At 43.4% G+C, this 12,409-nt stretch overlaps 1 protein-coding gene across 5 annotated transcripts in view; it reads right to left on the bottom strand.

The window, feature by feature from the left end:
- KCNAB2 (potassium voltage-gated channel subfamily A regulatory beta subunit 2) overlaps positions 1 to 12,409 on the bottom strand; it is a 129,851-nt gene that overhangs the window by 62,008 nt on the left and 55,434 nt on the right. Inside the window, exon 1 of one of the 5 annotated variants that reach the window (XM_060258799.1) lies at positions 3,160 to 3,223. The exons of 2 other annotated variants lie outside the window; for them this stretch is intronic. In XM_060258799.1, coding sequence (XP_060114782.1) covers positions 3,160 to 3,183 — 24 coding nt within the window. In that variant the 5' untranslated portion in view covers positions 3,184 to 3,223. Of the gene's footprint in view, positions 1 to 3,159; positions 3,224 to 12,409 lie in introns of those variants that run through there. 2 more of the 5 variants (XM_060258798.1, XM_060258803.1) reach the window with 2 other exon arrangements.

The following is a 12,409-nucleotide window of genomic DNA, read 5'->3' as shown; positions in this document are numbered from 1 at the left end:
GCAACCATTTTGTGATTGGGCCCACTACCTTTGTCAAAATCTCCAAAGCACTTGCAGATTTGGTGTAGCGGTTAAGTGTGCGGACTCTTTTCTGGGAGAACCAGGTTTGATTCCCCACTCCTCCATTTGCTGGAATGGCCTTGGGTTAGCCATAGCTCTAGCAGAGGTTGTCCTTGAAAGGGCAGCTGCTGTGAGAGCCCTCTCAGCCCCACCCACCTCACAGAGTGTTGTTGTGGGGGAGGAAGATAAAGGAGATTGTGAGCCGCTCTGAGACTCTGAGATATGGAGTGGAGGGTGGGATATAAATCCAATATGGAAGTTGTACGCAAAAAACATCTGGAGAGCTACCGTTGGCCACCCCTGCTCTAAACCGAAGCATTCCTGCGGTCAATCCTATTTGACCTGGCAGGCAGGAATATAGCAGGAACCCAAGTATACAGCTGTCAGGTTTCCCACTTTTAATTTTAATGGGCGTCCCTGTCCAGTCCCTTCAGGCAATGGCTGTCAGTTGAGAAATCTCAGGTCATGAGTGATAGGAAAGCCCTCGATTGCTTTAACAGACTGGAAAAAAATGATTTGGGAGCAGTGAGTACAGAGCGGAAGAGCATTCTTATATTGAGCAAGCTGAACAGACATGGTTGTGTGTGATGGATTCTTTTCTTCACTACTGCTTGCCAGCAATTAAGTGACAAGGCCTGTTGAATATACCACTGCTTTGTAACAGAAAGAAGAATTAGAGATCCCTTCTCAGGGCAAGCATTCACAATTGTTGTATACAGAAGTTGCACTGGTTTTAGTATGCCTGAAGCACCTATCCTAGTGTGGGAGTGTTGTCACTGAAAAATTAAACAAGAGAAGGGTAGTTTCCACTTTTGCATTATGCTGCATGTTCACATTCTCACCCCTCTGCTTAGCTTTTTAAACAGGCCCAATTTTGATTTGAGTTGGGTGGAAGGACCAGTAACATCCGACTTATTAACAAGAGTTGGGCAAAGGTCTCTTCAATGATCTTTCCTCCAACGGGAACTGCAACAGAAGTTTCGGGAAAAGTCTCCTCTTATGCATCCGAGGGAGTTAGAAGCTGCATCATAAAAGAGAGAAGGGCTTCCCTGCTGAAGCCTCTTTTGTGGTTTGCACTGTTGGAGCACAGCACAAAGAGCTCTTTGCCCACTTCTTAGCTTGGGAGAGTTTCAAGAGATGTTGAGACCATGGGAACCAGATGGGAAACCTTTGGGAGCTTCCTAGATGCCATTTGCTGATTCTGACTATAAACCAAGTTGATTCTGAATTGTACTACGGTGGTGCAGATTGGAGTTATTTAGGCAGCTTCCAATCTTAGGAGAAAACAGTGGGGGGAGGTAAAAAGGTAAAGGTAGTCCTCTGTGCAAGCACCAGTCATTTTCGACACTGGGGTGACGTTGCTTTCACATTTATATGGCAGACTTTTTATAGGGTGGTTTGCCATTGCCTTCCCCAGTCATCTACACCCCCCCCCCGCAAGCTGGGTACTCATTTTACTGACCTCAGAACGATGGAAGGCTGAGTCGACCTGGAGCCGGTTACCTGAACCAGCTTCCGCTGGGATCAAGCACAGATCGTGAGCAGAGGGCTCCGACTGCAGTGACAATTATGAGAATAGGGCCTTTATCTTTCAGCATGTATTAGAAGAACAGGTGGCAATGCTGTTAATAAGGAACAATGAGTTATCAGGACATAACCCAAGTTTCAGTTTGTACTTCTCAAACTCATTTTTTTGCATTATTTATGTAGAATATGGGGAAAATATACATATGAGAAGTCATCATGGCGGTCATTGGTTCCTATTTCAGATTTATATAGCTGCTGCACATCCAGAGAGCAGAAAGGAGGGCTATAAATGCTTTAAATAAATAAACGCAATAGGTTCTGTGTGGTCCTGATGGGACAGAAATAGCAATGATGTCAAATCAAACCGATCTGGCATTGTACACCAGATACACATAGCAATGGTCTTGTCAATTTACTCAGAATGACACCGTCTTCATCACTTGGTCCTTGAACTGTCGAATACATGAATGCAAAGGGTGTGGGTGGGGAATCCTGTTCTTTCTCCGGCCAGCCAGCTTGTGAGAGTTAGAGAGAAACAACGGCTGATTTGTTTAGCATATCTGGATCCTGCCTTTCCTTAAAAAAAAACACCTCAGGCTATCATCATCCAAAAACCCAGCTCAGAGAGAATGACTTAACCAAGACTCAGAGAGAATGACTTGACCGAGGCCATGTAATGATTCAGGGATTTGAACTCAGCTCTCCCCAGCCCAAATCCTCTTGCTCCTAGCACATCATGCTGGCTCTCAGAAAGTATTAAACAGGTAAGTTGCTGACATCAATGATCTGGAGATGTGATCCTAGACAAATCCTGATATGGACATGCCTTCATGAAGGACGGCATAGAAAAGACAGCAGAGGATTTAAATTAAAGTGAAATAAACTTTTAAAAGAAAGATAAAGAAAAAGAGGCAGGAATTAAAAAACTTAAGGAAAAGAACTCTCAGATACAAACATACACAACACCAAAGTACATGGAAGATTTCAGAACACGCAGTATTTTAACTTGTCCCTACACCGACCAAGTAACAAATAATCTCTAGCATTTAAACAATTAACATGTACTGACTTCAAGATGTAACTTCTAAAACCATTCATTTTCAAAAAAACATCTGCCTGATCCTAAACACGCACAGTGGACACTGGTTCTACATATCTTGCGTCCAGTTCTGTCCGCCCTGCCACATAAAACTATTTTCGCTATTGCCGAAATGGTTCACCAAGAACTTTCAAGAAACCTTTCTTAAACAGTTAATAGAAACCTGCTCCCATGTCAGCTGAAAAGATCTTGATCCTTCCTCCTCTTGTAACTGCCTAAATGCCGTGACCCTGGCATTACAAGCCGCATTTCCAGAGAGATGCTGAGAGTAACTGGAGACCTCACTGAGGTTGGATACTCAACAACCTTGCTAAAACCTGTTTTCCCACCACTAATAAAACCTCAGTTATACAAATCAGAATGCAATAAATTGGGAAATCTAGCATTTCTCTCATAAAAACGTGCAGACTTCAGAGCCTGTCAACAAGCCCTGCCTTGTGTCCCTAAAGCACCAGCCTCAATCCCAAACTCACCCGGTTTCTTGGAATCCTGCTCATTAAAAGAAAAGTTGTGGCTTATTAGGGCGTCCACAGGGTGTTCTTAACAAGCAGACAGGCGGGGCTTCAGGGGCGGGGGAGTGTCAACACCAAGCGTCAAAAGCAATCGCGGACTGAGATGAGTCCCTCCTCAGTCCAAGGATTTTTAGCAGCAAATCCATTAGGCCTATTAAGGATGCCTCCGCCTCCCGCTCTGCTTCGCTAAATTATTCAAGACCTTCACTTGCTCTAAAAGCATTTGGAGGAGCAACAGACTTATAAGTATTGGCATCATAGCTTATTTTCTATAAACAGAGATATGTCAGGTGCAGGGAGGAGGCGCCTCCCGTATCCTGGCAGCTGTCATTATGGCAGGGCAGATGAAGGGAAGGGGTGATAAATGACCATAGAGATGCCCGGAGGATTCTTCCTCATGCTGGAGGAAGCCAGCGATAACTTTGCCAAGGACAGGAAGGATGGAGTTCCTTCCTTTGACATCTGCAACAGGAAAGCCGGTGCTCTGCTCTTCGCAAAACTCAAATGCCTGTTGTTGCGAGGTCCACTAATGGCCGGGCTCCCCCTAAAAAATGCTGTGCTTCCTCAGTGAAGACTTTCTTGCATATTCTCTAGTACAGTCAACAGAGAGTGCTCTTTGGAAGGTCAGGCCCTTTGAAGACAGAGTTCCCAAGCCAAGAGCTTCCACGGCGATTCATTTATAGCAGACTCAAATAGGGATCCTAAATAGGGCATCTATATGTAGGTTCTACTTGCATAATGGGTGCTATTTACTACCCGTCTATAAGCTCATGCTTTGGTGTGTAGGTAGGGATATGCTTACAGAGTGATAACATTGACCTAACCACCTGTCATATTTAAAAAGGTAAAGGCAGTCCCTGTGCAAGCACCAATCGTTTCCAACTCTGGGGTGATGTTGCATCACGATGTTTTCACGGCAGACTTTTTTTTATGAGGTGGTTTGCCATTGCTTTCCCCAGTCATCTACTTTCCCCCCAACAACCTAGGTACTAATTTTACCGACCTCGGAAGGATGGACAGCTGACTCAACCTTGAGCTGGCTACCTGAACCCAGCTTCCGATGGGATCGAACTCAGGTCATGATCAGAGCTTGGACTGCAATACTGCAGCTTACCACTCTGCGCCACGGGGCTCTTACATATACAATCTGTCATATTTATTGCGACTGAAAAGATAATTTTTTGTACATGTTGAAGCTCTGATTTGGAATGCCTTTGTGTTTTGCTCCTTGTCTGAATCGGACACCATGTCAATCAGCTTTATGCCTGCTCCAGAGCTGTTTATAGGGCTTTCCTACAAAGTAGCTTTATACATTATAGGGAAGATTGAGTATTTTTAAAAAGGTACATTAGTACCATATAGACAGCAGCTTTCCAACAGCTTTTCACATGTGTGGTCGGCATGTAGAATCTTCTTGACCAACCTAGGCAGAAGTCCCCAAGATCACTGTTGGGATCTACTTTGTGAGCACAGATCACTCCCAGCTTGCCCCCCCCCCCCGCTACCTTTGTTCCTGAACAAAAAATATGCATCATGCAAATGACCTACATTGAATGTGCTGCTTTTTGGATCAGCACGATCAGGAATATAGTGCTTAAACCTCCCCTGAAATGTATGCATGTACCTCCCTCTGACTCTTATGTGTCACTTAACACTTAGGCCAGACATGTCTAGCATATGGCCCTTTGCGTTTTGCTCCTTGTCTGAATCAGACACTGCATCAATCAGCTTTATGCCTGCCCCAGAGCTGTTTATAGGGCTTTCCTACAAAGCAGATTTATACATTATAGGGAAGGTTGAGTCCCACAAGCAACTTGGGGAAAACCAGTCCAAATGAGGGCTGGAAGGGCCTATATCAGGGGTGGCCAACGGTAGCTCTCTAGATGTTTTTTTGCTACAACTCCCATCAGCCCCAGCCATTGGCCATGCTGGCTGGGGCTGATGGGAGTTGTAGGCAAAAACATCTGGAAAGCTACCGTTGGTCACCCCTGGCCTAAATTATGGCATTATACTCCCTACTGAGGTTTCTCTCCTCCCCAAATGCAAGCCCTCCCTAGGGTCTTCCCCCAGATCTCCAAGGATTGCCCAACCCAGAGCTGTCAACCATAAGGGGCAAGGAGGGCTGGCTTGGCCCAGAGCTCTGCTGAGGAAGGGTATGGGTCATCGTCGGTGGTAAAATATGCTCTGATATAGGTGTCTCATTATTTTAATTAAGTCATTGTTGGCATTTTTAACTGAATTTGCAAGATATATTGAACACCAAGACTATGAAAAAGCAAGGTTAAATTTTTTTGTAAGTAAAGGAATAGAGACTGAAGTTGATGGGTTTTATATATCTACATTTTGCCATTAGATTTCAAATCTCCAAGCACTTTCCCTGCAAACCACAATAGAGAGATTCACAGAGCATCCCGGGTTTGCCTCTAGAGTGAGTGCAATGCTATCACAACGCAGGCTGGATTAGATCTGAGGCACAGAATTACAATACAGTATCTGTAGAAGAATTATACCCTTCAAAATCCACGGTTTTAGAAGAATGTAACTGTGTTTAGGATGACACTGTTAGTCTGTTTCTGGGCTCATAGAGGCTTCTCAGAGTGAAACCCAGTGGTTCTCACCCCTACCAAATACCTGGGACTGGGAAGAGGCTTCTGAGTCAACAAGAAAATAGGGAACTTCCACTCAAGGTGGAACTTCAGCATAGAATAAACAGGAGGAAAAATTTCAACAACAAACATTTGCTTTATTCTCTTCTCCTCCATTTATGTAACAAACAAGGCATTTGTTTTGAGAAAAGAACCATAGCCTTTCAGGCAGGTAGAAACCAGTACGTTTGGGAGATCAAGGGCTTTCAGCATTGCGACCCAGCAGCTGGATGGACTCTGAGAGGTCAGCCACTGACGTTTCCCTGGGCAGTGATTCCGCTAATATGGAATATTCCAAGGCTAAGTGGCTCCTTAATTCTAGATGGTAAAAATGATGGGGAGAGATTATTTGCCTTTTATCCCTCCTCTTAATGCACTTTCCCAGATTAACAGAGCCTGGATGGCCTCCCAGACGCGCTCTGGGGAAAAAAAGCTAATTGGTCTGGATTTTGCCAACACATCATCTTCTTTGCAGATGTACATCATCACCCGACGTGCCAGAGGAGGCCAGCAGAACACTGCCAGGGCAGACATTGGCAGAAGAGAAACTGCTGGTACACAAGACAATACTCAGCTCAATTATCGCAAGGCCCCTGAAAAACTGCCGCATTACTGAAATTGGGCAGCCCCATCGGTCTGAGAACCGGCAACATGTAGTAGGCACACTGATGAGCCGACAACGAGTAGGCACATTGATGAACACAAGTTATTGAGGAATACTCAGCATGGGTTCTGTAAGGGAAGATCTTGCCTCACTAACCTGTTACAATTCTTTGAGGGGGTGAACTAACATGTGGACAAACGGGACCCAATAGATGTTGTTTACCTTGACTTCCAGAAAGCTTTTGATAAAGTTCCTCATCAAAGGCTCCTTAGTAAGCTCAAGAGTCATGGAGTAAAAGGACAGGTCCTCTTGTGGATCAAAAACTGGCTAATTAATAGGAAGCGGAGAGTGAGTATAAATGGGCAGTCTTCACAGCGGAGGGCGGTAAGCAGTGGGGTGCCCCATGGTTCAGTACTGGGTCCCATGCTCTCCAACTTGTTCATTTATGATCTGGAGTTGGGAGTGAGCAGTGAAGTGGCCAAGTTTGCAGATGACACTAAATTGTTCAGGGTGGTGAGAACCAGAGAGGATTGTGAGGCACTCCAAAGGGATCTGTTGAGGCTGGGTGAGTGGGCGTCAACGTAGCAGATGAGGTTCAATGTGGCCAAGTGCAAAGTAATGCACATTGGGGCCAAGAATCCCAGTTACAAATACAAGTTGATGGGTTGTGAACTGGCAGAGACTGACCAAGAGAGAGATCTTGGGGTCGTGGTAGATAACTCACTGAAAATGTCAAGACAGTGTGCGATTGCAATAAAAAAGGCCAATGCCATGCTGAGACTTATTAGAAAGGGAATTGAAAACAAATCAGCCAGTATCATAATGTCCCTGTATGAATCGATGGTGCGGTCTCATTTGGAATACTGTGTGCAATTCTGGTCACCGCACCTCAAAAAGAATATTATAGCATTGGAAAAAGTGCAGAAAAGGGCAACTAGAATGATTAAAGGTTTGAAACATTTTCCCTATGAAGAAAAGTTAAAACGCTTGGGGCTCTTTAGCTTGGAGAAACGTCGACTGCGGGGTGACATGATAGAGGTTTACAAGATTGTGCATGGGATGGAGAAAGTAGAGAAAGAAGTACTACTTTTCTCCCTTTCTCACAATACAAGAACTCGTGGGCATTCAATGAAATTGCTGAGCAATCAGGTTAAAATGGATAAAAGGAAGTACTTCTTCATCCAAAGGGTGATTGATTTACATGTGGAATTCACTGCCACAGGAGGTGGTGGTGGCTACAAGCATAGCCAGCTTTAAGAGGGGATTGGATAAAAATATGGAGCAGAGGTCCATCAGTGGCTATTAGCCACAGTATATATATATATGTGTGTGTGTGTATATATACACATCCACACACATATATTGACCACTGTGTGACACAGAGTGTTGGACTGGACTGGATGGACCATTGGCCTGATCCAACATGGCTTCTCTTATGTTCATATGTTCTTAACATGCCCGCCAAATGGTGGGAGTGCTAGAAACAAGGCTGACAGATTAGCAAGCTACTTTATAATAATTACACCCTGTTTCGGGGGGGGGGGGCGTTTGTTCACCCCAAACCCTGAGGAATGTGTCTCTACTTCCCTTGACTCCTGCACTACCACTTGGCAGGTAGGTGTTCTTGGAAGAGGACTTTATAGTTGCCTCAGTACTTTGTGAAGTGTTTCCTTTTTTCCTTCAATATGGTACCAAAGATGAAACCAGTAAACACATTTTTAAGATCAATACAGTGTGTAATGAGTACATTTGCCACTTTAGCAGAATTTATTCTGATTTTTCTAGCAGAGCACCAAAACCCTTAAAAGTTAGAAATCTTATTCAGCCAGCTTTGGAAATTTTGCCAGGCACTGCCCATACACTTCAAAGCATAAGGACTAAAACCTTCTTTTAAAACAAAATAAAATGTAAGTTGAGATTCTCTGCAAGCTGAATTCTGTGACCTCTCATCACATTCTGTGTATTTTTTTTCTCCTAGATTCCTGGAGATTTCTAACACATGCAGCCTAGCACACCAGCACTTATTTTTAAAATGATGAAGCCTTAAACTCTCCCCACTCACTCCACTGGCTTCTGGGATTCTGTTCGGCACTTCCCTCTATAAAAACTTGTTTTAAAAAAGCGAAAGCTGAGGGTGTGCAACAGGCATGAATTTAACACAAAAAATGTAAGGGATTTTTCTCCTAAAGAACAAGTCTTTTCAATGAGGATGACAGATGCATATACCAACAAATCAAGCACTGGTTCAGTCTTTGGTCTTAGTCCACCCACATGCTTCAGGGCATGCAGTTTGTCTTGTACAGCTATGCATTTGAACTTTTGTTCACTGCTTTATCTATTTGGTTTTTTAATACAGGTTTGCAAAAGGGATGGTGACCAGTTGTGACATCATAGGTGCCAACCAAACCATGCTGTGCATAATGGGCTTCTGCTGCAAATTCAATATATAGACTTCAGTAAATGAATAAGAAATCAAGACAGTGAGTGGGTTTTCTAAGTTGACCCACTGTTCAAATACCCGTTATGTCTGTATATACCTTGAGATTTCCAGGAGATCTGGAACAATTTAGAGTGAATTACAAAAGCTTTCAGTTGCAAGCAATTAGTTCAGGGACAAGAATTACAATTAACACTTTTTTCCTTTCTTGATTTCTGCCCTGGCTTGATAATTGCTACCCCATCTGGTGTTCTCATTTATTTGTATCTCCTCATGCTGAGAATGCTTGCCACGTGTGTTTGGATCTTACTATGTGATTAGAATGGCATACTTCTTGCTTTAGGCTTAGCCTCAAAATCAACACTGATCTAAAGCACCATGACAACATCATGGAATGTGCTTGGTACCCTTGAGCATCTGATGAGTGGTGATGGGGGTTGTGGGTCTAGCCCCCCTCCAAAGACTCAATATATGTGTCTACATAGAGAGGACCCACTACATGCACACACTGAAGTTGGCTCAAATGCCTGAAAGCATATGATGGAATAAAATCTTGTTAGCATTTAAGGTGCTCTGACCTTGATGGCCCAGGCTAGCTTGACCTTCTAACAAACTCCAGGGTTGCTAGGCAGAGGCAGGCAGTGACAAACCACCTCTGTTAGTGCCTTGCCTTGAAAATCTCACAGGGTTGCCATAAGTGAGACTTGACAGTACTTTCCATCACCAGTATTCAAGATGCCATAAGATTTCTGTTTATTTTTGCAGCATGTCTTACCTGAAGTCAGAATCAAATAGCAAAATGAAGGTTCCCCTTCTGTTTGGGCTGAGAAAATACTGTTGGCAAACTTATGTGTTCTGGACGTGACAGGTTTCTGGCTTTCCAAAGCTCCTGAACCAATAAAAAAACCCCTTTCCTTAATAAATGCAGCAGTGGTAGACACCATAATTCCCACAATGTTGCATTTTTTGTCTGGGCCCTTAGATAAGTATAGTCTGCATTTGGTGGCGGTGATGATAATTGTTCCAGCATGCACAGTCAGCATCCATAAGGCTGTAGAACTAGCCCCTTGGTTGTAGCTCTGGGTTAGCAGAAGACATATGCAAAATCAAGGCAATGTCAAAACAGATAAGAAAAATCCAGTTGGGAAAAAAAATCCAGGTTTCAAATTACCCAGGGTCTGCACATGGGTCCTAAGCAATGTTCCCTCTAAGCTGTGGAGTCTTGTGAGGAGAAATTCGACTTTGTGAGCTACTAGCATTAAAGTCAAATCCAAGTGGGCAGCTGTGCTGGTCTAAAGCAGTAAAACAAAGCAAGAGTCAAGTTGCACCTTTAAGGCCAATGAAGTTTTATTCAGAATGTAAGCTTTTGTGTGCTAGAAGCACACATCATTAGACAGATACCCTCTCAGTGATGGTGCATATCCCAGACACAATGGGATGTCCCGTGTTGCCTGGTTTGTGTATTTTGGGGAGAAGATAAAAAGTACCTGGCCTAGGTTCCTGTGATGTGTGTTACAGGATCTGTTCCTGAATGTTCAGAGGTAATTCCTTTGTAATCTTGTTGAGTTCTTTTTATATTCTTGTGTGGGGTCTGAGTCCAGTGGTTTATAAAAAAAAGTTTGAATGCATCTGTAAGCTCGGTTTTATTTTGATTTTATCTTCAATGTTTAAATTTTTATATTCTGTGTATTTTTATCTGAATCTATTATGCCATTAAAGGTTTGGTATGGCATGGTATAAAAAAAAGTATTTGAGAGTTGTCTTTGAGCCTCCTTTATGAAGTCTGATGTGTTCATGATGACAACAGCTCCAAATTTTTGTCTGATGAAATGTGCTTCTAGCACACAAAAGCTTACATTCTGAATAAAACTTTCTTAGCATTAAAGTTGTGAGCTACTGCATAAATTAATTTGCTCTGGGGCCATTTTTCATGAGCTAAGACAAAAATGTGTGAGCTAGCTCACACTAACTCAGCTTAGAGGGAACATTGGTCCTAAGCACCTCCAGTTAAAAATGATAAAGCACCCTATCCTACCACTCTCAGCCTCCTGAAGTTCTCCTGCCTTCTCATCCACACAGCCCTAATGCTTACAATAGCTATCTTGAATAGCTAGCTCACAGTCTGTATGACACTGCGTTTTCAACCCCTGCTCAAAATCCAATGCCACTGTGTTCACAAAGCCTTGGCCCTCATCCCTGAATGAAATTAAGCCAGCATACATCCCATCTTGCTTCTGCCTCTCCTTTCCCTCCTTGTTGTCCTGCACACTGTGAAAATCTAGACTTTGATTTTCTTGGGGCAGACCTCTGTCTTTCTATTGACTTGTTCTAAGTGCTATGTGCATGAATGACACTAAGTAAATAAATGGAAGGTCACCAAATAGCAGTTCCTCAGCATAATCTGTGCAAATGCCCATTAGAAGCCAGAAGTGTCATCATCTACCCTGGGCACAACCCAAACACAATAGGTATCAATATACCTACTACCAGGGCTTTTTTTTTTTTTTTTGAGCAGGAACGCAGTTCCGGCTGGCTTGGTGTCAGGGAGTGTGGCCTAATATGCAAATGAGGTCTGCTGGGCTTTTTCTACAAAAAGCCCCATGTGAAATAATGGTGACATCAGGGGGTGTGGCCTAATATGCAAATGAATTCCTGCTGGGCTTTTTCTACCAAAAAAGGCCTGCCTACTACTAATGTTGAACTATGAGGTGCTTTTTTTTACAGTGGATTTAAACAGTCTCAAGATGGCAAACAAGGTCATCTCTCTGAGAGGTTCAGTGAGGTCAGTGGCTAGGTGGCGTGGATCACAGCAGCTTCTCATTGGCTACCTGCCCGGCCTATCAGGGTACAGTATATTAACAATGAATGTAGAAGAGAAGGGAATGAGATCCCTATGAGACTGGCAAAAACAGTGAGAATTTGAAACTTTAGCAACTGTGCCCTTAAAGGTTCACATTGATTTTTAACTTAATTGTAAGTTGGTTCTGGGGCTGCGGAAGGGCATGCAATAGCGTTCAAACCAAATCAAACCAACAAAACAAGTCTGCTTGAGTTCTGAGTGAATCTTCCATCCTTGTTTTCAGACATGCTAGGAATCAAATATCAATTTCGTCAGTGTAATAAAGCTTCACCTCTCCTGTATAACTCAATATGCTATTTCCACGATGGACAAAACTGCAGGAGAAGCTTTTCACACTAGCAGACTCGGTTTGCTTTTAATAGGCTGAAGCACACATTGTTTCTGGAAAGGAGTCCCAGATGAAATCATCTTTCCCCCCTGGCTGATTAGTGCATATTGCGTTCTCCTTCCTGTTCACTCTTTCACTTGCAACTGCCACCCCAGCTTTTACTCATTTCCCGACAGCATGGTGCTTTAAATGAGCAACACTGTATTATATACTTGAAGATGTCTCAAGGTTGTCTGTTCCTTTCCGAAGCTGTCCTTGAGAGCAGCTATCAACTCATACTAGTGAGGTTTACATGCATTTTTCTGCAACAGTCACCCAGGGACAAGCATAAAGCCCC

The sequence above is a fragment of the Heteronotia binoei genome, chromosome 18, assembly GCF_032191835.1.
Source record: "Heteronotia binoei isolate CCM8104 ecotype False Entrance Well chromosome 18, APGP_CSIRO_Hbin_v1, whole genome shotgun sequence".
NCBI classification, from domain to species: domain Eukaryota; kingdom Metazoa; phylum Chordata; class Lepidosauria; order Squamata; family Gekkonidae; genus Heteronotia; species Heteronotia binoei.
This window is presented reverse-complemented; position numbering and strand designations above follow the sequence as displayed.